Source organism: Panthera tigris, chromosome D3, assembly GCF_018350195.1.
Source record: "Panthera tigris isolate Pti1 chromosome D3, P.tigris_Pti1_mat1.1, whole genome shotgun sequence".
Taxonomy (NCBI): Eukaryota; Metazoa; Chordata; class Mammalia; order Carnivora; family Felidae; genus Panthera; species Panthera tigris.
In genome coordinates this window covers 68,340,906-68,367,493 of record NC_056671.1, presented here as the reverse complement: position 1 = coordinate 68,367,493, position 26,588 = coordinate 68,340,906, and the positions used below count along the sequence as shown (strand labels likewise).

At 54.9% G+C, this 26,588-nt stretch overlaps 1 protein-coding gene across 8 annotated transcripts in view; it reads right to left on the bottom strand.

Annotated features, from left to right (window-relative positions):
- Positions 1–19,183: 19,183 nt before the first annotated feature.
- CTIF (cap binding complex dependent translation initiation factor) overlaps positions 19,184–26,588 on the bottom strand; it is a 293,230-nt gene continuing 285,825 nt past the window's right edge. For 4 of the 8 annotated variants that reach the window (XM_042961322.1, XM_042961319.1, XM_042961323.1 and 1 more), the window contains 2 exons: positions 24,900–24,953; positions 19,184–23,426 (listed from right to left, as the gene is read on the bottom strand). In XM_042961322.1, coding sequence (XP_042817256.1) covers positions 23,211–23,426; positions 24,900–24,953 — 270 coding nt within the window. In that variant the 3' untranslated portion in view covers positions 19,184–23,210. The remainder of the gene's footprint in view (positions 23,427–24,899; positions 24,954–26,588) is intronic. The other 4 variants (XR_006209635.1, XR_006209636.1, XM_042961321.1 and 1 more) reach the window with 4 other exon arrangements.

The window sequence follows — 26,588 nt, the reverse complement described above, 5'->3', positions numbered from 1 at the left end:
CCCCAGCTCTTTTTGAGGCTCACGCCCTGGGGCGCACACACTCTCTCTCTGCCTCCCCCCGGCTGGTGCCTCCTGGCCTCCGGTCCTGGTCACTCCTCATCATTCCTTGGGATGCTGGCTCTGTCCTCAGCCTGTTGGGACTTTCCGTGGGGGTGCCCATGGTCCAAGTCTCATTTCCTTGACACCTCACCCCTAGCACACTTGTCCTCTCCAGGCAGTCCAGGGGCAGCCTCCACCAGAGACATGGGCTCAGGCCTCACCGTCCCTTTGACCTCCCGGCCGATGCTCTGGGCCTCTAAGCTCCATCCACGGACCCTCAGACGGACCCTTAACAGCAATAATTTTTCAACCTCACCGTTTTGGGGCTTTAACCCCACCATTTTTGACCTCTCTCTCTCTCTCTCTCTCATATCTCTTTGGAGAATCCCCACCTTTCCCAAACAGCTGAACCTTGCCAGAAAAAATCCTCTGGCTGGGCCGATTGGGCACATCACAGACTTCCAACAGGGCCTCGTCACTGCCTGGAAGGTCTGCTGTGCTTTTGGGGAACTTTGCTGTCCTTGAGATTTCACACTTCCTCAAACCTCCCACCCCTGCCCACGCTCAGTTGTCGGCTTTGCCCTCATACCTCCCCGAGGAGAGAGAAGCAGAACGTCCTTCTTGCCTCCACAGCATCCTCCACGCCTCACTGTCATTCCGCGGTCGGAGTAGAAGCCCGCCGGCCCCTCGCCGCCCCTCCAGCCGGGCCCTTCCCGGCACTGACCGCGATATCCACCAGCTTGGCTGTTTCGTTGTCAACTTGTCTGCTCTCCCTAGAAAGTTGCCGACTGGCACAAAGTGGGCACTCAATACAAATCTATTCAGCGCGTAAACTAATATGTATGAGGGACAGCTAGGTTTATTTTATTTAATCACATTTTCAAATGGCGAAATTACTACGGGATACGCTCAGTGCAAAAAGCTCGACACGATAGAAGAGTAAAAAAGAAGAAATGGCGGAAGTCAACCACGGTTCTACCACTCCTTCGTAACCACCGTCAACGCTTCGGTGCGTACGCCTTCGAAAGGTTTCCACGCGTATGTATTTTTTTCCTTCGCAAAATGGTACTTGGATAGATCATGACTTAGCACTTGGTTATGAACATTTCCCTAAATCATTAAATATTCTGCTGCGGATTTTTAGGCCTTGCCCTGTATTCCATTGTGTGGATTACTTAACTGCTTCCGTGAGGTCGACCATCGATGTTAGCTTGTATTTTTTCGCTTTTCTCATTTATTTAGTGTCTTTATGCATAAGTATATGTGTATGAATTATTTTTCCTGAGACTGCATTCCTAAGCGGACTTGGGGGTCAAAGGGTATGCATATTTTCAGGCTTTTGATTTATGTTATTCAGTCACAAGAGACAATTTGCTTTGGAAACCAAATAAACACAAACACAGGCTCCTATTTTGCCAAGCATAACAACCCCTGTTCTGAAGTTCTAGAAGGCTCCACCCTCCTCTCTTCATGGCCAGCACCATCTTTTCCATCAGGGTTTACTTGAATAGCACCTCATCAGAGAGGTCTTGGTGACTCCCCCCATCTGAAATGGCATCCGTCCTCTCGGTCACCCTCTGCACCCCCCTTTGACGGGTGTATTTCTCTCAACTGCACTCAACACCTCTCACCGGCTTGGTGTGTGTTTATGGGTCTCTTCCCAGATCCCCGAGAGTAGGGACTTGGTCTGTTGTGTTCATCCTGGACCCCCAGTGCCTTCACTATGCCTGGCAGAGTAAATGCTCCAGAGACGTTTGGCGTTTTTGGTGTCAAACTCGGAGTGAAGAGAATTTTCTTCAGAGAAGCTGTCTTCAGCAGTAGAAGGAATCTAGAGATAAGAAAGGAGAGCCCAAAGTGACTCCTTAGTGTCATCAGGGTCATCAAAAGGGACACAATGCAGCCAGGACCATAGGGAAGGTCCCTGTGAGATGTGATATTTGAGCTGAGACCTGAAGGACGGGCAGGAGCGGGACACGAGGACGGCATGGACAAGCCCATCCCGGGCACATAGAATAACATGGTAAAGGGCCTTGACGTAGGAAAGAGACTGCTAGGTCATAGAGTTGAAAGAAGGCCAGTGACTTGACGAGGGTGGTCAGCAGGGTGAGGGCCACAGGTGGGGCTTAGGGAGATCACCCAGGTGTTGTGGATCAAGGAACCCGAGGAAGAATCCCCTATCCAAAACCCCCTCTCCTAAAGGGTCTGCCTGGGTCTGAAGACCCGCCATTCCAGAGTCTTCTCAAGTAGTTAAGTGTTGCCCCTTCCTGGCACTGCCCCTTCTGGAAACGAACATTCCGTTAAGGACTTCCTAGGTGTAAATGAATATATCATGTGCTTCTCTCATGCGGGGTAGGGACCTAAAATCAAGACACTTTCATGGAGTAACGGCTTTAGTGCTAGAGAGAGATCCAAGAGAAGTCAGCTCCTGAAGACCCAAACAGAGCCATTGTTTTTTCTATCACTTATGAAGTGCCCCCTGGGTACATGCACGTACACTACCTCCTGTGATCCTAGTGACAGCACGACACCATTTTTACAGATGATGAAACAGCCTCAGAGAGGTTATGTGACGTGGGCCAGGGACTACACAATAGTAGGAGGCAGGCAGGATTCAGGCAGCAAGCTCCAAAGCCCATGCTGTCCCATAGCCTGATACATCATGGAATCTCATCACATTTATATTTAACGCGTGAGACTTCCAGCTTCTTATCTTTTATGCGATTCAATGCAGTAAAGTTTACAGATACACTCTTTTTAAAAAAAAATATTTATTTATTTTGAGAGAGAGAGGGGAAGGAGGAAGGGGCAGAGAGAGAGAGTGAGAGTGAGAAAGAGAATCCCACACAGGCTCCACGCTGTCAGCACAGAGCCGGACGGGAGGCTCAAACCTACAAACTGTGAGGCAATGACCTGAGTCGAAATCGAGATTTGGACGCTCAACCGACTGAGCAACCCAAGGCCTCCCCTGAACTTTTTTTTTTTTTTTTCCTGAGAGAGAGAGAGAGAGGGAAAGAGAGATTGGATCCGAAGTGGGTCTGTGCTGTCAGCACCAATGTGGAGCTTGAACTCCCAAACCATGAGATCACGATCTGAGCCAAAGTTGGATGCTTAACCAACTGAGCCACCCAGGCGCCCCCGATGTACTCTTTATTACACACTGTCCGTGCACACACACACACAGACATTACGCTACAGAATGCTGAACACACAAACCACATATACTGTACTTTATGGAGGCAAATGTAGAGATTTTTCTAAAAAGCGCTTTTCTTCTTGTGCTCTAGGATTTTATATTCCATCAAATTTCCTCACAGTACTTCAATGTTCAATATTTTATACTGCCTTGTTTTCCAGTTCACTAATCCTCTATTAGCTGTATCCATCTACTGTTAAACCCATCCATTACATTGTTAATTATGATTATACTTTTCATTTCTAGAATTTCCACTTGATACGTTAAAAAAAAATGTCCAGTTCTCTGCTTAAACTTTTTTAAATCTCATCTACTTTTTGAATACATTAATCACAATTATTTTAAAGTGTTATTTTATTTTTTAAGTTCATTTATTAATTTTGAGAGAGAGAGAAGAAGACAGAGTGAGCAATGGAGGGGCAGAGAGAGAGGGAGAGAGGGAGAGAATCCCAAGCAGGGTCCACACTATTAGCATGGAGCCCAGCGTGGGGCTTGAACTCATGGACCATGACATCATGGCCTGCTCTGAAACCAAAAGTCAGATGCTCAACTGACTAAGCCACCCAGGTACCCCTAAAATGTTATTTTAAATGCCAGTATCTGGATCTCCTGTGCATCTGTTGTTGTTATGTTTGTTTGTTTGTTTGTTTGTTTCTTTTTTCTCTTGATTTCAGTTATATGATCTTGTCTCCTGGTATGCCTGGTAAAATTTGCTGACTGCCAGCCGTTGTGTATGGAAAAATTCTAGAGATAATCTGAAGTTCTGGATGATCCACAGAGGATTTACTCTTGTTTCTGGAAGGGAGTGAGAATTCAGGCAACTCATCTTAATACAATCTGGAATTAAGTTTATTTGAAATTGGGTTTCAATTTTTGTCTTTGTCTTCACTCTTTCAATCTGATCTATTCTTGATGTACTTTTCAAAGTTCCAACTAAAACCTCAAAAAAAAAAAAAAAAGGGCCCCGTTTCTTCCCCGGAGATGCTGAAACTCCACACACCCCAATCCCTTTCCCTAACCCTATGAAATTACAAAAAATGGTCTCCACTTTCTGTTCATATTCTCAACTTCACAGCTACTGCTAAGTGGGAAAAAGGCCAAAATGTTGAGCTCATCTCTTTGGATATCTCTTCTCTTCAGGATCATGGCCTCTAAACCTCTATAATGGCTTCAAACAAGTTTCAAAAATATATTTTACTCATATTTTTCTCAGCTGTTTTTGGTGGGAAAGTTGGTCTACTTTTGGTGGGAAAGCCAGAAGTGGAAATCTGCACTGACCTAGGCATAGGGGTTGGTGCCTGGTCTGTCTCTTAATATTGCCTCCTCTTGCCATGGAGGGGCTTCCTGAAGCCATCCATAGATTGTTGGGGGATGGCTGGAGAGGTGGCCAGGGTATGAAGGGGACTCTTCTCCACCCATCTCATAAAAGTACCTATTTTGAGGCAAGGGTCAAAGTGGTCAAGTGTAAGATGCTGATTTAGGGGTTTAAGAGCTGTGGGGGAGGTGGGGAGGGAGTGGTATCAGAGAGGAGGACAGCTTGGGCTGGGAAGGCCACGGGCAGCCCTGCCCAGGATGGGGAAGGGAGATTGGAGGGTCTCCCCGTGGAGGAGGTGAGGAGAGACCCTAGGCACATGTCTGCAGCTTCCTCTTCGTGCAAGAAGATACGAATGGTCTTTAGGCTCTGGGCTCCCAGTCTCTCTCACGGGCCCTGCAAATGCCCATACTCTGTATTTCTTCCTTCCCTTCTTTAACACTTACTTGCTCTGCACCATGCTCATTTAGCCCTAAAAGACAGCAAGGAGAAGTGGTTCATTTCCTGACAGCAGGACAGCATCCTACCCCAGCGCTACAGGTGTCCTTGGGAAGGGCACGTATCAGGAGGACATCAGGGCCCTTGTCCAGGGTCCTGCCCCGTGCACTCATCTCCCCCACGCCCCAGCCCAGCCCTGCTTCTGAAATGGAGTCAAGGTCTACATCCTCCTTGCCTTTCAGTTCAGCAAAAGTCTCGTGCTCAGAGTGTAGAGAAGTTGGAGGAGGAAATGTTGAAGAAGAACCAAGAAAACCAAATAATAACCTATGTCCAACTAGGACATGATTCATTAGTCCCGGGCCAGGTAGTCTTTGAGAGTCTCTGATATTCTTGGGGCTCCCTTTTCTCTGCTGTGGCGGGGTTCCGGGACAGCGGCATTCCTGGACGCCTGGGCTTGGGAGGGTCCCGACATGGCCACGTTATCCCAGCAGTGTGGCCGGGTCATGGATGAAGGCGATCTGAGACGGGCTAATAGTTAAAACATTTGCCATCCAGTGGTACCGAGTGATGAGGACCGAGCTGGAACAGAGCCCCTGAGTTAGCAGATGTGGGTGGCTGGGGTGACAGTAGGAATTGAAGGGATACAGGAAGAGGGGTGGGTGGCTATTGAACAATTGCTCTTGAAGAATTTCAGGTGTTTGAAAGCAAGTACCCACATGTTAGCCAGACACAGAGCTGGCTGCCTGGAGCCTGCAGGGCTTTGGGGGGACCCCGAGGAGCTAATGACAAAAAGAGAAGGGGGAGCCTCGGTAGGGGTGGGGGGCATTGGTGGCAGGGCCAGGAGAGAATAACAACACCAGCACTTAATATCCACACAGCTCTCATTGTGCCTGGAGTCGTGCTAAGTGACTTACATGTATTAGCTCAGGTGATTAAAAAAATTTTTTTTAACGTTTATTTTTGAGAAAGAGAGAGAGAGAAAGAGCGTTTGCGAGGGGCAGAGGGAGGGAGACACAGAATCCAAAGCAGGCTCCAGGCTCCGAGCTGTCAGCACAGAGCCTGATGTGGGGCTCGAACCAGTGAACCATGAGATCATGACCCGAGCTGATGTCGGACGCTTAACCGAATGAGCCACCCAGGCGCCCCTCAGGTGATGTTTTTCAACAGCATTGGGGAGGCAGACAGAGTTGAAGTACAATGAATTAAACATATTTAAAGTGTGCAATCTGATCAATTTTGACACATGTATATACTCTTAAACCATCACTGCAATTAATATAATGAATGAATCCACTACCCCCAAGAGTTTCCTCAGACGCTTCATCTGTAATCTCTCCCTCCAGACCCCTCCTCCGGTCCCCAGGCAACCGCTGATCTGCTTTCCGTCACTATAGATTCGTTTTCATTTTCCAGAATTGTATATAGGAGTAGCTCGCCTAATATTTACAATACGCTCCACAGGATTATTGCCATCATCCCCCTTTTAGAGATGAGAAAACAAAGGCACAGAGAAGCTAAATGCTGTGCCCGAAGCATACTACGGGGTCGGTGAGGGACAGAGCCAGGATTTGGACCCAGGGAGCTGGCCTCAGAGGCAGGGCCCCTGACCACCGCACCACACTGCCCCTCACGCACTCAGGCCCGCTGTCTGAGGGCCTAGCCCTGCTCTAGGAATGAGGGAAACACACTGGGGGCTCCGGCCTGTGAGGAGCAGACTGGAGGCTGGAGGGGACCTTCTACCACTTACCTTCTCTGAGCCTCAGTTTCCTCATCTGTAAGATGGGGCTGCTCACCCACTGATGAATGGATACGCAAGGTGTGGTTTACCACACAATGGAATATCCAACTGTAAAAAGAAATGAAGTCCTGATACATGCTTCCACGTGGAAGAATCTCAAAAAATTTACGCTAAGTGAATGAAGCCAGACACAAAATACCACATACTGTTGGATTCCATTTATTGTGACATATCCAGAATAAGCAAATCCACAGAGACAGAGAGCTGATTACTGGCTGTCGGGGGCTTGGGGAGGAGGGAACGGGAAGACAGTGTATATTAGGTACCGGGCTTCCTTTGGGGATGATGGGAAGGATCTGGAACCAGACAGGGGTGCCGGTGGTACAATTGCGAACGTGCTCAGTGCCACCGAATTGCTCGCTTTAAAATGGCTCGTTTGATGTAACGTGAAGTGGACGTGATGAGCTGTATCACACGGGTGGTGGTACGGGTCACGTTTCAGGAAAAGTAGTGAAAGTTAGGACGTGAAGGGGCCCATCGTTGGTGCCTGGCACGCGGAAGTGCCCGGCACAGGTTAACCGGATGTGCGGTTGGTTCCAACACGAAGGGTGGGCAAGAGTGTTGAACTGAGACAGCGGGTGTTCCAGACAGGAGGGTAGGTGAAGGTCTCAGAGCCCTCTCTGGAGCTGCTGTCCACTTTCTCAGAGGCTGGAGGGAAGCAGAGGAGGCTTGGGAGAGGGGCTGGAAAAGCCTAGGCCCGTGAATCTGGTTAAGGGGACGGTAGGGTGCAGCAGCCAGGCGGGGCCTCTGTTAGAGCAAGTTGTGGGCGAAGTGATCCACACCTGGACCCATCAGGGTCCGAGCAAGGTCTTAACAAGGGCCCCGGAACCCTTTCCTGCCACAAGAAGGGGGTGGGTGCGGGTTTGCATCCCCAGCAGACTTTTCCACCGTGTCCTTGGAGGCCCCTTTTGTCTGCAGAGGCTTTCTGTTCAGTCATGGAGAAAAGCCTTGGGGCCGACTCTCCCACAGTAGCCTGGCCGGCTGCAGCTGAGGCCAAGCCGGCGGAGGAGGCGGGTGGCCTCGAGGGCCCCTCTGGGATCCCTCTGGCTGGGCTGAGGGAACCTGACCGCTGCACTAAGAGACAGTGGTCATCTGGAACCGCAAAGCAGTTGGTTCATGGCTGGGCACATGGCTGGCTCCTCAAAGGACACCAGCAGAGACCCCGAAACACTTTCCCAGCACTCTTCAGAGCAGGGCTTGGGTGGAGCACAGGAGGAGGTGGAAGTGTTTGGGTGTCTTTGGGGTGACTTTTGGAGGTGCTTTCAGAAGGAGGGCTTGGGGCGTGGGACCACGCGGCGGCTGCGGCTCGGGCCAGGACCGTGGGGGCCATCTGCTCTTCAGGCCTCTGTGATGATCACCCAGAGTAAACATGAAAAACCGAAATGGTAAATACTGACAAGAGGGCGGTCGTAATTACGGTTTTACGTCCAGCTAGCCCACTGCAGCACGGGTGGGGACTGGATGGTAAATAACAAGCAAAGACTGTAAATCACACTCAGACTAATCGATATAGTGACGAGCTTGACCCAGTTCCCTGTCCCGGGAGGTGCAGGGCGGGGGTGGGTGGTGGTGGTGCTCATCCTGGGGGAGAGGGCTGGGACTCCTGAGGCTGTTCTGGGGCTGGAAAAGGGGAGACCCTAAGTGGGGAGACTGGGGCTTGGGTTCCAGCCCCCACCGTGCCAACGGCTCACTGTGCCACCTGGGGCTGTGTGCCCCCCCTCTCTGGGCTCCTTTTCCTTCAGCTGTAAAACAGCAGGCTCCAAAATCCTATGATTCCGAGTCTCCTCTGCCCCACCCACTTCCTTAAGACTCTTGGGCTCTCTGGACCCTCTTAGGAAGGGGTCAGTTCCCTCCAGCCTCCTAGGAGGGCTCAGGCATGAGGAGAGAGTGGGGTGAATAAGGGTCCTGCCAAAGCCCCTGCCTAGTCAGTGACAGGAAGGCAGTGGATCACGGCACAGGGAGCGATTTTACTGGAAAGATGAAAGGAAATTGCATCTTTAATAATTCACCGGGCCGGTTTGGAGGGAGGCAGGTTGGCGGGGCTGTGAAGCCGCCGGGCGATCCCAGCATCTGTTCCTGGAAATCTGCTGGCTCCAGAGCCTGCCCGAGAGACCCGGGGCCTTCCATCCCCTCCTGGCCGAGGGACAGCGGGAGCCGATGGAGTCTAGACCAGGGTGAGAGGTTAAAACACAGCCATCCCGGGAACCCGCTAAATTGATATCCCCAGCAAAAAGGGAGCCGAAATAATCGATAAGGCAGCAGCCCAGGAAAGCCGCCAAGCCGGGCGGCCCGTACTGTCGCGGCGGGCCAGGAGGGGCTGGGGCTCCAGCGAGCAGACCAGGGGACCTCTGCCTGTGTCCGCACAGGCTGGGAAGGGGCCCAGCGGGCAGGGGCCACGAGGCTGGGCAGGTTGTCCAGCTGGCGGGTGGAGGGCAGGGGACGCACTGCCTGGTGTATTCAGCTGGTCCTCACTTTGCCTTCCCTCCTGGTCTGTCTCTGGGGGGAGTGCCTTCCTCTGACTCCCACGAGAGGGACAGGACCCACCTTTGGCTTCCTGCCTGGGAGCCTGAGTTGTTAGACAAGGAAAGAAGTAGATTCAAGCCGGAGGACTGGCCCAGGACACAGGCGGAGGGCACTAAAGACAGAAGTAGACAAAGAATTGTTGAGCTAGGAGTCCAGGGATGTTGGTTTTCCTCCCGGGCCCGCTTCACGCGCAAGGTCCTCTCTGGGCTGCAGTCTGTCCCCCTGAACGGGATGATAGCCCTGGGCGGCCAGGCCCTCTGGGTCAACAGGTTTGTCATTATTATTACACCTTTCCCCCAAGGCCTGTGTGGAATATTAGTTGACTAATCTGAAATCCATTTCATGTTTTTAAAGTTTATTTATTTTGAGAGAGAGAGAGAGAGAGAGCAAGTGGGGGAGGAGCAGAGAGAGAGAGAGAGAGAGAGAGAGAGAGAGAACTCCACTTGAGCTACACACTGTGAGCACACAGCCCGATGCGGGGCTCGTCCTCACGAACCGTGAGATCATGACCTGAGCCCAAGTCGGACACTTAACCAATGGAGCCCCCCGGGCGCCCCTGACTAATCTGAAATTTAAAAGCTCTCGTGGGAGGGTCAGCCCAGGTATAAACGAGAGATTCGGTAGGGATGCATCACAAGGGAGATTAAATAGGGGGGCTGAGGAAATCTGGGGGGCTGGAGGGCTCAGGCAGAGCAACTGTTAATCTCTCCCTTCTCCCTTCTTCCTTCCGTCTCCCGCTAATTAACAAAGACAACTCAAGAATTACGGAAAGGATACTTTAGGGGCGTCTGGGTGGCTCAGTCTGACTCTTGGTTTCTGCTTAGGTCATGATCTCACGGTTAGTGAGTCCGAGCCCCACTTCGGGCTCTGCACTGACAGTGCGGAGCCTGCTTGGGATTCTCTCTCTCCCTTCTCTCTGTCCCTACCCAGCTGGCGAGCTCTCTCATAATAAATAAACTTAAAAAAAAAATAAATTAAAAAAAAAGAATCACAGAAAGAATACTTTAAACACTTATATACTCATCCTTCTTTTACAATGGGGAAACTGAGGCCCAAAGAAGCAACGCCTCCACGGGCACCTAGCTGGTGAGTGTGGAGCCAGGACTACACCTGGGAGCTGCTGACTCCCAGGACGGTGCTCTTTCCATGAGCTCAGGGCTTCTGGTTCCCCTCAGTTCTTGGGATGGGAAGTGTGATGTGGCCTTGGGGCCGGGTGCCCGAGCCAGGGGTCACGGGATTCATCTTGACTCACTGTCTGACCTTGGCCCACCCCGGCCTCAGGCTCTGCTTTCCTCCCTGGAAAACTCGGGTAAGACTCAGCCCAATAGCCTCATGGGCCATGAGCAGGATCACGTGAGCTACGGCAGCTTTAATTCCACGCCAGCAAAACCTTACTTATCTGCTGGATCCACTATTTATCTGCTGGCCGGAAAGCAGGCAAAAATGGTTTCTGAATGGGCGAAATGGTGGTTGTTTAAAGATATCCATTTGTGCAGCAAAATGCATATACTTTGCTTATAAAAATGCCCCTCGGGCCCTCGCTCGGGGCCTATCTGCTCTTGATGAACAGTTCTGACAAGTTTGGTGGTGTAGTTTCTCAGGCCACAACAGGCATACTGATAGTAGGACGAAGAGCTTTATGATGAGAGAGGAGGCAGAAAAATTATAAAAGGCAGATGCAGCAATTAAAAATAGCAAAGCAGCCTGGATATACCTTGATAATCCCTGAGGGTAACTCAGTATTACAGTCCAGTCTACTAATTAGTGTTGTCGAAATGACCCTGAGTCATCAACAAAGGGTGAAATACACAGAGCCCCTGTTCGAGAACTCGGAGGCGTATGATCCCTCGTGGAAGGTTTTCCACCGAAAAAAATTGTTGAGAACGATTTTCTATTAAAAGACGTAAGTTACACTAAGGACACCTCCATTCGGGATACTGCTGGGCACCTGGGGTAGGGAGGGCCAGCCCTGTATGAAAATCAGAACCCAGGAATCCTGATTGAGTCCCTGTTCCCCATTAAGGTGCCTGCATAATTGACTGGTTTTCCATTTCTCTCGCCTTTAATCTGTTCTGCCCGTCTAAGGAAGGAGCCTCCAACAACTCCTGTTTTCCCCTGCATTGAACCCCAGCTCTACTCACTGGTGACTCAGCCTGGTCACCGCTCCTACCATTTACCCCAGGCTCCTCACAGACCTGGCCTCTCATTCCCCGGCATGTCTGAGACCTCTCCTGCCTGCCCACCGCGACTCCCTGCCTTCCAGAGGTCCTCAGCCAGCATGGTTGTCCCTGCCCGTGCGTGGCTTTACCTATCACCCGCCTGACCCCACATGGCACTTGCTTACATACGGCGAGCCCACCCTGAGGCCGAGCCCTTGTGCTGGGTCGGCCACCCATCTGATGCGGGCCCCTCCCTGCCCAGGGATTAACGACTTCATCACTGGAGCACCCAGCTCTGTGCACTCGTCCCCTGCACCTCACGGTCCTTCCTTTACAGGCCCGGGTCCTCTGCCAGCCAGCCCCCACTGCCTGGTCCCCATCGTGTCCCCATCCCCAGCACAGACCTGGCACACAGTGGGTGCACAGAAGAGGGTTGTCCTAAGTGCTTGTCTAGAATGCCGGCACTGGGTGCAGGGTAGGGTTGTGGGGGGTGGGACCTTTTCCGTGTCTCTGTCTTGCACCCAGCAGGCACGCAGGGTCAGCTAATGGATGCTTGTTGGGGGGGGGGCGGATTATGTGTGGGTGACACATCAGCTCATTTGTCAGTGTGTCCGGGGGGCGGGGGGCAAAGCCACTCCAACTCCACCCCAACCCCAATGCTGGCAGATCCCAGTGGGAGAGTGGACACAGCTTTCAGGCACATCCAGTACCTGAAAGAATAAGAGCCCCACGCAGCCAGTGAGGCAGGAGAACCTGGGCCAAGAGGGAAGAGAGCTGTCATCTGGGAGGGGCTCAGAGGACACGCACGCTTTATCCAAATCTCCCGCGAAGACGAGGAGGTAAATAGTGGTATCTCCCCATTTCAGTAGAGGAAACGAAGCCTCAGAGACACTAAGCGACTTGTCAGCCCCACCACACGCTTTTGGAAGAGACTGTCTGCAGTTCTCAGTGGGGGACGCTGAGGTTCGGGGTTTGGAGTCACCAGCAAGGGCTTGGAGGCAGAGGGGACCCTGTTAGAGTCCTCTGCCTAGAGGTGTGAGCTGGGGCCGGTTAGCCTCCCCCAGTGTCTGTGAAGTGCGGCTTGCACCTCCCAGGTCTGGTGGGATGCCGGCGAGGGCCCCGTTAGCTGCTACCATTGTGACCTTTCCCTCTCAGGGCCTCAGCGTCCTCCTCTGTCATATGGGGGCGGGGCGCCGAAGTCCCCTCCACATCCTGACACCTGGAGCACTTGGAGGGTGGAGGGTGGGAGGGAGCAAGGGTGAAGTGGTTTCCAGGGACTGGGGGCAAGGACAGTGCCTGGGAGGAAGGCGTCCCAGGAGCCCTGCGCCCTTCACGGCACCTCCTCCGAATGGGAAGGGTGTGGGGTGTTCCCCAATCCGTGCTCTGTGGCACGGGGGGTTCCTCCTGCACTTTTGGGGGGGGGTAGGCCGCAGCTCCTGTGGGAACCTTCGTGCGGGGGCTCGTTCCTGCGTGTGGGCGCCCAGCCATTCCCTGCCGCACCACCGGCTGGACCCCATACTGTCCTTGAATCAGGGTGTCTGCTGTCCCCTCTCAGTGTCCAGCCCCCCATGACTTCTCCCCCGAGATGGCGCATCAGAGCTGTGAGGACAGGTGCGTCCCCTCCCCCGCCACCGCCGCATGTTCTCAGGCAGCACCGGAGCTCCTGTAGCCTCTCCTTGCTCACGGAGCACCTGCTCCCCTCACCTTCCCGGCCTGCTGACCATCCTTGGCCAGGGGCCTCATGACATTGAGTTCCCAAAGGGGAGCCCCATATCCCTGGGGCAGCTTCAGCAGGGAAAGCCGAGCAAGCCGTCTGTCCCCTCCAGACCCGATTCTGGTTTTAGCACAGCTCTTCTGGGGGGGCGTCTTCTCCCCAGCAAGGGTCAGGTAGGGACCCCTGCTCACGTCAGGCATCGAGAGCCACAGATGGTCTCCCGGACGGACCCCACGAGCCCAGCTGTGTCTCAAGGTGAGGGTCAGAAACCTGGAAGCACAGCTTCCCTGTCCCTGTGGCCCAGTCTTCGCATCACTGGGAGAGGTGAAGACACAAGTCCTGCAGAGTCCTCTCTGAGACTGCAGTTTCCACGATGTTCCCATCCTAGCAGCTGACTGGGCAAGCGGGGGGTGGGGACGGGGGGTGCGACTCATGGGAGGAAGCCCGCTGCCCAGGTGGCTGGGTCTGATTGACCGGGACCGCAGAGCATTCTGGAATGGCAGCCGAGTCTTCCCTCGGTGGTCCCGTGCAGCCCCTGCCCTGACGAGTCAGGCCTCTGCAAGGGCAGCCCCTCCTGCGGTCACGGCCAGAGGCCCTCCTGGGTGTCCGGCTGAGCCACGGGCTTCTGTGACCGGGCACCCCCAGCCGCCTGGGGCCGTTTGCCTTCCCGGATTCCTCTTTCCAGTCTGCCCACACCTTTCCCCTCCCCAGCTAAGCAGTCCCCTGAGGGAGGAGGGCCTCGCCTGAGCAGAAGGCCAGCGTGTGGCCTCCCCAACTGGGGACCATCAGCTCGTTCGTGGCATGTGGCGGGCCTCCCATCAGCCCCGTCCCCAGGTGGCAGGGCGAGAACCCTGTCACCTCCTCGGGAAGACACCCCGTTTCCAGTTCTGGGACTCGGGACCCTCACGCCTCTGCTTCCCGGCCCTCGTTGCTCAGAGGCCAAGCGGCCGGGGGACTCGGAAACTGCAGCACAAAACACACAAGTCACGTACACACACCCGCCCCCCGCGTGCACCTCGCACACGCACACACACGCCCCCACGCCCCAGAAAATCTCACGCGCGGTGCGCAGGTTGTGTCCTACCCACGGGCCCAGCTGAGGGGGTATGTGGCAGCTCACGAGTCCCGGCCAGGACCCGTGACCCTCGGGGGGGAAGGGCATCTTCTCCTTCACACAAAGGCCCCGGCTCTGCTCGCCATGGCTCTGGCCACAACACAGGAGAGTCCCCCACCCCCGGGCTTCTCTGGACTGTTAGACCTCAGGACCCCAAGGCCAGCCCCAGCCCTCCCCACTGGACGTCCCCGTCCCACGTGGGGTCCCCTTACCCCTCTCCTGCTCTGGTAGCTTAGCCCTTCCGTCCCCAAGCCCTTCTGTCACTTACTGCCTGGACCTCACTGTTAACAGTTCACCCACTTGTCCCCCCACATGCCTGCTTGGACCTGCTTGGGCCAGGCCCTGGGCTGAGTGCTTGAGATAGATGCACAGGGGATGAGGTCAAGCTCATGGTCAGTGTGCACCGGCCATCTACACGCCAGTGGTCACACATAGTGAGCAGACCTGTCGTAGGAACGTCCCTAGAAGCTATGGGACCCCAGCAGGGGAGAGTCAGTAAGGGAGAACTTCCTGAAAGAAGTAACACTAAGGGAAGGTGCATGATTGTACTTCCAACCACTGTCCAAGGTCCAGAGACTGGGCTTGAGTCCCCTGCCAGCCAGCCAAGGTCATCCAAACCCCAACCCATCTGTAGATCCATCAGGAAGAGCAGTCAACATCAGTGTTGTTAGTCTCTGAGGTTTCAAGCTTGCAATAATTCGTCACCCAGAGTTGCATGGCGATAGTTAATGGACACAGACGCTGAGCACCGTTTCCTCTCCCCCTGACATGCTTCCGGAGTTACTGTCCCTCCTCAGCCCCCCGAACTTCTCCTTTTCCTCTGAGCCAAGCCCAAGGCAGGATCCACCCCTCGCCCTGGTCAGGTGGGAAAGGCCACGATTCCATGCCAGGCCGTGAACCTCTCTCCCATCCATTTGTTTACCCTCGAGGGCCGCGTCCCTCTATGTCCTGCTGGATCACCACCGGGCCCCAGATCCCTGGCCTGAGCCCCTGTTTGTCCCTGGGGACTGGTGCGTCTGTCCATCTGGGCTGAGCACGTAGCAGGGCAAGGGGACTCGGGCACAAAGGTGGCCAGGATCCTGGATCCTCAGCCTGGTCCCCATACATGCCCACCAGATGGTTCTCAGGATGAGGAAGGCAGCATTGCCAGGCATGACTTTTGTGCCTACCGGTCACATGACATGGCTTTGTCACTCTGCTTTGCTGAGCCTGTTTCTCCCACCTTTAAAATGGAGTCAAAAGGGCGCCTGGGCGGCTCAGTCAGTTAAGCAGCCGCCTCTTCATTTCCGCTCAGGCCATGAGCTCATGGTTCTTGCGATCGAGCTCGGCGTTGGGCTTCGTGCTGACCACACAGAGCCTGCCTGGGATTCTCTCTCTCTGACCCTCCCCCACCTTGCACTCTCTCTCTCAAAATAAATCAATAAACATTAAAAAACAACTTTTTAAATGTTTATTTATTTTTGAGACAGAGAGAGAGAGAGAGAGAGAGAGAGATCGTGAGCGGGGGAGGGGCAGAGAGAAAGGGAGATACGGAATCCGAAGCAGGCTCCAGGCCGTCAGTACAGAGCCCGACGTGGGGCTCGAACTCACAAACCGTGAGATCGTGACCCTAGCTTAAGTCCGACGCTTAACCAACTGAGCCACCCAGGCACCCCAAATAAATAAACATTTAAAAAAATGGAGTCAAAAATGTCTGTCATTTGGTAGAGCTATTATGAGGATCAGACAAGAATGTGTATTTGAAAACATGTATGGGGACCAGGCTGAGGATCCAGGATCCTGGGCACCTTTGTGCCCGAGTCCCCTTGCCCAGCTACGTGCCCAGCCCCGGCGGACACACCATTCAGCCATAATGGTTCTCTAAGCCTCGGTGTCCTCAGATGTAAAACAGGCAGAAAGAATTTATTTATTTCCTTCCCGGGGCTCCGGTGAGCCCGCACGAGGGTATGTGTGGGACAGTGCTGTGGACAGGAGCCACTGCTGGGTGGCGCTTGGATTCTCTGGGCCAGTCTCCTGGGTCAGGCACACGCAGCTGCTCGCGATGCGCCCCGGGCTGTGTGCCCAGCAGCCCATCTGGGGCAGAAGACGCACCATCGCATCCGCTTCCCAACAACTTGCCTGGAAGACTGCAGCGTGAGCTTCCCCGCCGGCCCCCTCCAGCCACCCTCCTCTGGCCTGCTCGCCCCGAGTTCAGCTGGGTGGCAGGGAAAGGTGAGACTCCTCCCTCAGGGACCATGTCCTCCCAGGGCCGATGCACGCATTAGGCACGGAAGCTAGGGCACCTGATACTTTCAGGGGCCCACAAAATATTTTCATTTAAGATCAGAATTCAGGGGCACCTGGGTGGTTAAGCGTCCGACTTCGCTCAGGTCACGATCTCACAGTTCACGAGTTCGAGCCCCACGCCTGGGCTCTGTGCTGATGGCTCAGAGCCTGGAGCCTGCTTCCGATGCTGTGTCTCCCTCTCTCTCTGCTCCTCCCCCACTCACACTCTGTCTCTCTCAAAGATAAATAAACATGAAAAGAAGTTAAAAGGAAGTGGACTGTTGCTACGAAAGCTTGCTTTAGCTGCAAGGGCATAAAGTGAAGAAGCGATCGGCACTCATTTATATGGAGAATGTTTGAGCCTTCCTAGACACCGCCCCCCCCCTCCCCAAACAAGCTTTTCAGAGAGCTTAGGACACATCTTGTTAAGGGATGCGTAAAATCAATCGGGATAAGACACAGATGCTCACAGACACGGTTCAAAGCTCTGGCGGTTGATGTTGAGATGCTGGGCGTGTTTCGAGAAGGAGGAGCCGGACAGCCCCACTCTCGCGGCTGGGGGTGGGGGGCACCTCCATCCTGGCTCAACGCTGAAGGCCGTTTTCACTTTTTGCTCGTTTTCACAACCCCGAAAATCGTCTTCAGATTTCTTTAGGTTAGGGAAAACCGGTACTGACGGAGGTCCTTCGTAAAGCGAAGTGGTCCGTGCGAACTTCCGGAAGCGGGTGGGACCTGTACCGCGGATGGAGGTGAGGAACGAGGCGTCATCGCCTGCTGTTCCTAGACGTTCAATGTGCATGCCTGTAACGGCTCTTCATGGTTATGTTTGTGCTACATTCCTGGACTATGGATGGCGGCCTTCGATACCTTTTCTCCCACTCAGCACATAGCACATGTGCAAGTGAGTAAGTGAGAGGGGCTCCCTAAGGCCAGAATTTGGAAACTGTGGTGTATACGGTGTCCTCTTCCAGTGCGTAGTTTGAGAAGTTGGCAGGCGATCCGGGTATCGACTCCACGCCTCGTAAGCGTCCCTCACCTCCCACCCACCTTGAGAGCCCCTGATGTGCTGTCAGTCCAAGGGGACAGTTGGCACATATTCCAATGGATGCTTTTACATAACAGTGTGAACTCTGCCGCATGGCTTGGTCTCCCCACCCCACCCAAATCCCTTGATTTGAGGCATTTCATCATGTGCCTTCTTCCCACTGACGCAGAGGGGAGCCTCCGTCGGCTGCCCGTGTGGTCCCAGCGGGCCGCTGACTGCTTTTTCTGACTGGTGTTACTGGCGGCTCCCTGGGGCCGCGCTCCGCAGCGGTCAGCTCAGAGGCTGCTGAGGACATGCTCGCCTTCTGGGCTCGGGAAAGGGGCCCCTGGCTCTCGCTCTGCCCCTGGCGCTCCCGCAGACTGGCCCTTGGCTGTCGGTCAGTCACGCCAGCTCTCTGAGCCTTAGCCTTCTCATCTGTAAAATGGGGATCAAAAATACCCACCTACTTTACTGAACCACCTGAAACAGTGTATGGAAGGCCCCAAAGGCCCTGGGAGCTGTGGGGAAGACAGACCGTTAATACTGAGGCATAGCCGCTTCTTCCCTCCCAATCTCTTCTTCTCCTGCCCTTTACCTTGGCGTGTAAAAGGCCCTTCCCAGTCGCGCATGTGGGTGTGTGTGCATACGTTCTAGCTTATTCAGCCTAAATGGTCTTCTTCTCCCCCCCACTCCTACAGACCCCAGTATAAATGTAACCTACCCTCAGGAGGACGCACGGCACGTATCAGCAGAGATGGTGGTGAAATGCAAGACTGAAACATTTATTATTTAGACGATGGGTTTCACAGTTTTCAATAACTTAGAAGCTTCTGGAATCAGGATTAAGTCACGCCAGAAAAATCTGCTCTCCCTTTTTGTGACTAGCGTTCGGTAAGATGTCCCCACTCTCTCTCCCACCTTCAAACACCTTTCGCTTTGATCTCCGTTTTCTGCTTCTACACGTTTGCATTTTTGTAAACACTTTGGTTTGACGAATATCTCCATTGTTTAATTAAAATGTCATCTCCCCCTACCGATCTGTGCACTTCTGGCCATCCCTGCACAGTGTCATGTGACTCAGTAATGGTCAGTGACCCATCTCAACGAGCCGTCACCAGGCTTCTGGGCTGGGTTGGCCACCATCTTGACCAGGCCAGGGACACAGGAAGGGGGTGGATGCGCTTGTCGCTGCCCTGAGGAGGTGAAAGGCTGGCAAGTTCTAGCCAGCGAGAACCCCCGAGGGGGATCTGTTACCAGGAGGCAGTGTCCCCAGCGTCTTGCCATCAGAGGGATTGTGCAAAACAAGGGACATATCATCACAGGAAAATAAATCACTGGGCCCCTTTGAGGAAAGACTGGTTTCACCCACTGGGATTGGACAGCCACTTGCTGCTGACTTTTAGAAGCTTCTGGGCCCAAGCGTCAGTCTTTCTGAAATAAGTCAAATGCTCCAGTGATGTTTCTAAGGACGGACTGGGTTTGGGGCGTGGGGTGGCCGGACGTGCAGCAGACCAAACCTTTAGTGCAAAAGCTATTTTCTGCAGGACCGGCCTAATCCTATGACTTTGGATAGGCCACGGTTCCCAGCCTGGGGGGGATGGGGGGCACAAGTGCCCTCCAGCCACATTCTCCGAACCACTCCTTCACAGCCTTCCCCGGGCCCCAGACCGTGCCCCGGCTCTCCAAGACGGCCAAACTGTGGGAAATGTTCTCATTAGCTCGTCGCCCGGGCAGGGGCTCATTGGCGGTGGAGGCCACAGAAGCCTTTGGGAAAGATTTCCTCTGCCGAACACACAGAGAACACAGATTCAGGGCATTTTTGGTTTTTGGTGTTTATTTTTTAAACCCACTTGTAGTTTGGGTTCAGCTGGAAAGCAGGACATACTGAGGGAGGGAAAGTGGTCGCGTGAGCAGGATTCTACTGCAGCTTTGGCGGGAAGCCCCAGGCCCCTGCTCCAGGGAGGTAGGTCCTATCGCCAGGCTCCCAGCTGGCTCAGGCGAGGTGGGCAGCCCTCTACGCCAGTGTCCCGAGCAGAGGAGAGCTGTCTTCTCTCTGATCTGCATCCTTAAAGGCCCAGGCAGAGGTCCCAACAGAGCGCCAGCAGCTGAGGGACAGGACTCCACGGGCAGGCCCTGAGAGCACTGGCCGGGTTCTGATGCCAGATAAGGGACTGGAACCTGGCGTCTGGGGGCGGCCCCATGGGGCTGCTCCTCACGGCGGCCCGGCTGTCTGGGTCCCCGCCCCTGCAGCTGCCCAGGGCGCGATCAGGGGTACATTTCCCACACCCCCCCTCCCCGTCCCTCAGAGAAAATAAAATAAAATAAAAATTAGAATAAATACCGACTCGGCCAACATTTACATTTACATGGATGGACAGGGCGATCCCTAAACCTTAAAGGTTTACAGACTGATTAAGGAAGGACGAACAGACGAGACTGGGTGTGGGGTAAGCATTCCCCACGGAGGATGGTGGGGCCCCCACCTTATCCAGGGGAGATTAGGAGCCTTCTTGGGGTTGCGGTCCCAGCGCTTAGGCAAAGCCACAAGGCCGAGGGGAGCAGGGCTGTGGTGAGCAGGCTGGCCGCCCGGGAGGAAAACAATGGCTATCTGGTCTTGACTGGCGGGGGGGACAGACCGAGACAGGATCAACATCAGATGGCCGGACTTCGCCTCTTCACTGCGCCAAGAAAGCCGCGGGCGAGTAGGGAAAACAACACGAGCCTTAGAAATGCAATATCCAGTTTTGCCTCCCACCAAATACATTCAGAGGTCAACTTGGATATGGCCTTCCTCACTCAGCACAAGTGGGGGGGGGGTCTGGCCTAGGGAGAGGCTAGGGGGTCTGTGGGGAACCCACTTCTGCCCCCAGCTCCTGTCTGAGTAGTCTCCCACGGGAAGCTGCTTCAGAGTCACAGATTTTACGTTTCACTCTTATTTCCTTAAAAAAAAAAGTTTCTTTTTTTTTTTAAACGTTTTCCTTCCATGTCTCAAAGAGTAGCAGCAACCTGCATTTAGAAAAACAGCTTAAACTGTTATTTGGATTGGCCAGGAAGCACTTTCAAGCAATGGAGATAAACTAGGCAAACCATACGTCTGGAGCCACCGTGACACGACACGTAATTAAAAATATATTTATATATGTATACATATTTATATCTTACTTCTTCATACTCTGGTCCTAACAGTCAAGGAGGGGTGGCCCTGAGGCAAGACCACCAAGGAGGCCGTTAGGAGGAAGAGGCATTGGGTCCATGGCGCCCGCGATGTCACGGGTCTCAGCTTTCCTGGGAACATCAGTCCCTGCATGCATGGTGTCTGGGGCCCCTTCGTGAAGCTTGCTCTCTGCCCCGTGGAAGGAGCAGGAGACCCCGTTCCCCTGGGCCACTCTCTTCCTCTGGGGCCCTACTTCGTTCTCAGCAGATGCGCTCACAAACACACACACGCGCACACACACACACGCACACTGTGCACTCCGGGGGCGCTAGCCCATTTCAGCCCAGACACAGCTCTCCGGGGCCTCCAGGGAGCGGCTGCGCGCCCTGCTGGGGCTGCCTGACTCCTCGAGACCACGATTTCCCCGGTGCCCTCTCTGAGCCCCCTAACTTCAGTCTAGCTCTTCTCTCAGGGCCTCCCATGGGGCCCCTGGTGTCCCGGGGCCCCAGCTTGGGCTGAAGGAGCCCACTGAGAAGGAAAGGCAGCAAGGAGAAGCTTGAAGAGGGGAGGAGGCAAAGGCCAGGGGCAGAGGCAGCACGGGCCTCTTGGAGGCTACTGACCCATTCCAGGTAAACCTGTGCCCCCCGACATGTGTCTCCAACACGCTCTTCCTTGGGCTTGGCAAAGGCTCCCATCCCGGGGCTGAAGGTCAGGTTGCAGCAGGTGGAGAAAGCCAGGGAGTACTGGGGGACCTGCCTGCTCCTCCAGACTTGGGGAGTCCACAAAGGGAAACCTCCAGCCCTCACCCCCTGGCCAGCCTGAGTGGACCAGGCAGCCAGGGCCCTCCAGTGACACAGGGAGTGACCAGCCTCAGTAAAGGGAGCTGCTGGGCTCTGAAGTCATTTTATGGGGGCTTATCAAAGTATGGACTCCAGACCCCAGAGATGGGGCTGTGCGGATGCCATGACAACCTGGAAGCCAGCCTCCTAGAGCCCGACCCGCATCCTCCTCCAACAGAGAAGGGGCTCCTCCCAGGACCTGGCCCTTTCAAGAACCCCCAGCCTTGTTCCCAGCCTGGAAAGATCTGTCTGGCGGCCTCACCTAGTCACCCGACCGTTACGCTCAAGACTCAATGAACGCACCGTTCCCCACAGCTCAGGGGCTACAGTGCCCAGAGCCCTCCCGGAGCGCAGAGACCTTGGCTGTGGGGGGGGCCTGGGCTGTTGGGTCCTGCCTGTGATGAGGCCGGGGCAGCGGCACAGCCCATTTAGCCAGACGCCGAGTCCTGGGGAGCCAGGCAGTCCCCAACGGCCACATGCCCCCCCACTAAGCTTGGGACGAGACCCGTGTGTGGCGCGGGCAACATCACCTAGCATTTTGGCTTTAATTTGCCAGCCTCCTTCGGTGCCCCATTCACCACCAGGCCCCCGGGCCAGGATACACACTCCCGGGGGCCTGCGACAGTATCGGCCCATTGACACAGCACAGCTAGAATGAGAGAACAGGGGTACTGGAAGCCAAGGGCTGAGGACACAGGGTTCCAGCAGGACCCCCGCCGGGGCAGAAGTTTCCAATTACCCTAATTGGCTACTGGCAAGCTGTCTGTGGCTAGAATCCTTCCAGAGGGAGCCGGGTTTGATCTTCCACTAATCAGGGGGTCCTCGTGGCGCTGACTGTGTGATCACATCTCGGGCTCTTTTCATTGAGAGAGGAGACTTCAAAGCAGCTGACTTTTGAAAATAAAACAATAAAACACAAGAGTACAAGTAGAATTCGCCAACTCCAGCTCCCCTCCCTGCTCCCTGCCCCCTGGGCCCCCCTCCCTGAGGCTTGGGGGCCAAAAGGAGGACCTGGAAGCAGGGAGGGGGCAGCGTGAAGGTTAGGGGAGAAGCCTCCGTCCCCCAGCCCCCCCAGCTCGACCGTGGCGGACAAAGGCCATCAATTACGGCCGGCTGGTGGGGACCCTGCCCGCCTTTGTCCTCCCGGACATCTGCTCTCTGTCGCCTGCTTGGCAGCAGTTGGGGACTGCGGCTGACAGCAGGAACAATGCAAGCCCGTCTCCGACCCACTTTTTCAGCCTTCTGAGGTCCTTTCTGACCCAAGCGGTACCCCGGCGTGCGGAGCTGCCAGGGCCTCAGCGGAGTCACAGAGATGAAACCCCTCGCACAAAGCCCTGCGGGGGACGCGTTTGATGGGAGGGGGCGGGGAGGAGCGGGAGTGGGGAGGGGCGATCGGGGCCACCATGAGAAAGAAACATGCTTCCCTTATTGGTGTGAACTGCCACATGCTTGGGGCTGGGGGGGCTCAGATGAGGGGCACTCCTTCCCGGTCTGGCTCCAGACTGGCCGCCGGCTCTGCCTGCTTTCCTCCCCATTTCTTTCTCCCGCCAGGGCCACCCCTGTCCTCCCGCCTGTCCATCTGGCCCTGTGTACCAGGGCCCCAGCTGCCCGCGGGCCGCCCGCCAGGCCCCCTGGCTGTCAGGCTGTCAGTTTCTGGATGGTTCTGTTGTAGTACTGCGTGATGGGGGGTGTCAGAGGGTTCCAGCTGTTGGCATGGAGCTCGATGACCTCCAGAAGCAGCGACCGGGTCAGCATGGACTCTGAGGGGCACAGCATCTTGTCGCGGGCGCTGGCCAGGAGCTCGGTCATCATCTCGGGCAGCTGCTCCTCCAGCAGCCGGCCTGTGCTCTGCAGCTGCGGGCAGAGAAGTGGGGGGTTAGGACCGGGCTTGGGCTCCGGAATGGCAAGCTGACCCACCTGGGTTAGAAGGGCTGGGGGCAGTGACAGGAAACCACTGGACTATCCCTCTGGAAGGTGCGGGCCCAGGCATCTGTGCCACAGGGAGAACAGGGAGGCGGGAGGGCAGAAATAGTCAACTGTGAGAGCCTACATTTAATGACCAATCTGCCGCAAGAAGAGGGATTAGGTTATTGCCTGCTGCCCGGGGCTAAAAAGAGCTCTCACCAGGACCATGCCTCTTCTGTCTTTCACCCAAGAGCTTTCCCTCCTCGACTACTGCCCACACCCTCAATGGTTGACCTGCTCCCTTCAAAGGTGATCAGGCTGCAGCGTGTTAATTTTCACTTGCTACGATGTCTCTCTAGAAACGAGAGACCTGCGTGTCTCTGCGCAGAACCTGAGAGCAGGGATGAGGCCTCCTGTTCCTCTCCTTCCTTCTCTCCTGCCCCCAATCCCACCTCCCCTCCCCAGCACTGACCTCTGGCCACCCTTGTGACATGAAGTGTAGGAGGGAAACATGAACTGCGGCAGAAGGCCAGCCAGAGGGCCTGCCCCTGATGATGTTGAAAAGCCCCCATAGGGAAGAAGGAGTCCCAATCTTCTGCATCAGTGCAGCCCCTGCCATCCCCAAGTCCCATGTAAGGTACCCATTTGGAGCTCCACAAATGAACAGTGATTATCATGTAGACCTCAGGCCGTTGTCCAGAATCGCAGCACTTCTGGCCTCTGAGATCCTTGGGATGCAAGTAGCCTTGGAGGCTGGACAGAAGCCACCTGAGACGCATGCTCACGCAGCCCTGACGTGCCCTGGGGGCTCATGCTGGACGCGCCTGTCCTCACTGTACTCCATTCTAAATGGCTGGGCTGACTTCCCAGGGCAACGTTTGCCCCTGAGGGAGATCCCAGAGGAAGAGTTTCAATGAGTAGTGGCCACATTTTGGGCACAGGAGTGGCACCTCCTAAGGGGGTATTTTGAAGAAGGTGGTTGCCAACACGGGGCGGGGGGGCGGTTTCAAACCTCAGGCGCCTTCCACAAACCCCATACCACCAAAGTCAAGGGAGATACTTGGGGGCGGGGGGTCACATCACTTGGAATTTCTTAAGTCATTTGTGGGGCGTGCCTGGGCAAGAAGAAGGTGGTCTTGGGCACAGAAGCACAGTGGACAAGGCCAGCACGTGGTCCTTCTCTCTAGAGAAGCAGCCACCTCTCTCTCCAGCTAGTGGTGGGTCGGTCACTCTGTCCACATTTACTCTGGTTAAGGGTTGACAATCCTGGATGCAGGAGTTCACGTCAACTCAGGAAGCCATTCCCCACCAGCCCTGTCTCCACACCTTCGCCGGGGACTTGTGCGTGTGTCCAGTGATCCTTACACAGCCACAACTGGCAGGTGTGAGGGGCACACCAGGTCTGAGGTCGGAGATGCTTACCTCCATCGAGCAGCACAGGACGGCGTCTTCCTTCACATCCTGAGATTGCAAGAGCTGTAGAAGAGAGAGGCAGAGAACGCTACTCAGGGTGTGGCGGGGAAGAGAGCCCACGAAGGTCAGAGGGCAGCAGGGACATGGCGATTTCTCTGGCAGGATTTGAACGGTTGGAGGACCACTGTGGGCATAGAGCCTGGGCCCCCAGGCCAGGTCAGAAGGTTGCGATTAGAGACCATGGCTTGGTAGCAAACACGCTGGGGTCATCAGCTGTAACACCTGGTCAGAGAAAATCCTCAGAGAAATGCAATGAGGGTAAAGACTTCCTGATGGGCGAGGGAGGCTCGGCCATGGTCTCAGGCACTCCTGGGCCCCGGCTAGAGGAAAGCTTCCAGAAACAAAGTGCTCTTCTGCAAAACCACAGCAGTGTTGACTTACCCAGAGGTTGGAATTGCTTCCTGACCAAGGCCATGGCCAGGCTGCTCAGTGCTGGGACTGGCCATGCCCTTGTCCAGGCTTCCCTTGGCCTCATCTTATTCTCTCTCTCTCTCAACTGAGATAGAATTCACATAACATCACGGGGCGCCTGGGTGGCTTCTGACTTTGGCTCGGGGCATGATCTCACGGCCCGTGGGTTCGAGCCCCATGTCGGGCTCTGTGCTGACAGCTCAGAGCCTGGAGCCTGCTTCGGATTCTGGGTCTCCCTCTCTCTCTGCCCCTCCCCCACTTACTCTCAACCCCATTGACCACTTCTCCCTCTGTCCCCTTCCCCCTTGGTACATCTCCACCGCCATCCCTGCGACATTGATCACCGCATCCGCGGGATGACCCTGCATTTAGATGATCTGCCACGGATGACTTTTCCCTCTGCTGGAACTCTCCGTACTCACCCACTCTTCAAGGCCCACAGCACTTCCCAGCTTTCCTTGGAGACTCCTGGATCACCCCCAGCCCATGGTACCCCCCCCCCCCCTGCTTCTCACTGACTTCTCACCTGACGTCCCCAACCACTTGGCATTTCACACAAGTGAAGCCTGGGAGAGTGCTGTGCTCATCTTGGCCACCTCTAACACCTAGCCTAGGTCCTGGCAACCGTTGAGGATTTGCTAAATGTTGGTTGATATGATTCATGCATTGTTTTTTGTTTTGAGTTTATTCATTTATTTTGAGAGAGTACATGGGAGGCGCAGAGAGAGAGGGAGAGAGGGAATCCCAAGCAAGCTCCGCACCATCAGTGCAGAGCCCAAGGTGGGGCTCGAACTCATGAACCGTGAGATCATGACCTGAGCTGACATCAGCAGCCAGACTGAGCCACCCAGACACCCCTGTTTTTTGTTTTAAAGGAAAGGTGGAGGGTGGGGAGAGCACCAGAGGAAGGCATTTTTAGGATGAGTATCCTCGTCCCCTGAACCAGAACTGGAGTCAAAGTCCCTGACGTGGGTGTGATGAGTTCAAGCACAGGTGACGCCACAGGGGGACTATTCCTATCGCTAGCTTGAAACCCAAATTCGACACATCCTCCTTGTCCCTCCCCTTCTCCTGTCATGTCCATCCACCCAGCCCAGGGGTCCCTCTTAGCAAGAGCCACAAGCATTCGCCTCAGGAGGGCTGAAGATTCAGGGCAAGCCTTGCCATGTGCCCAATGAGCGTGCAGGGCATCGAGGCCACAGCAGGCCCGGGCACAGGTCAGGGCCA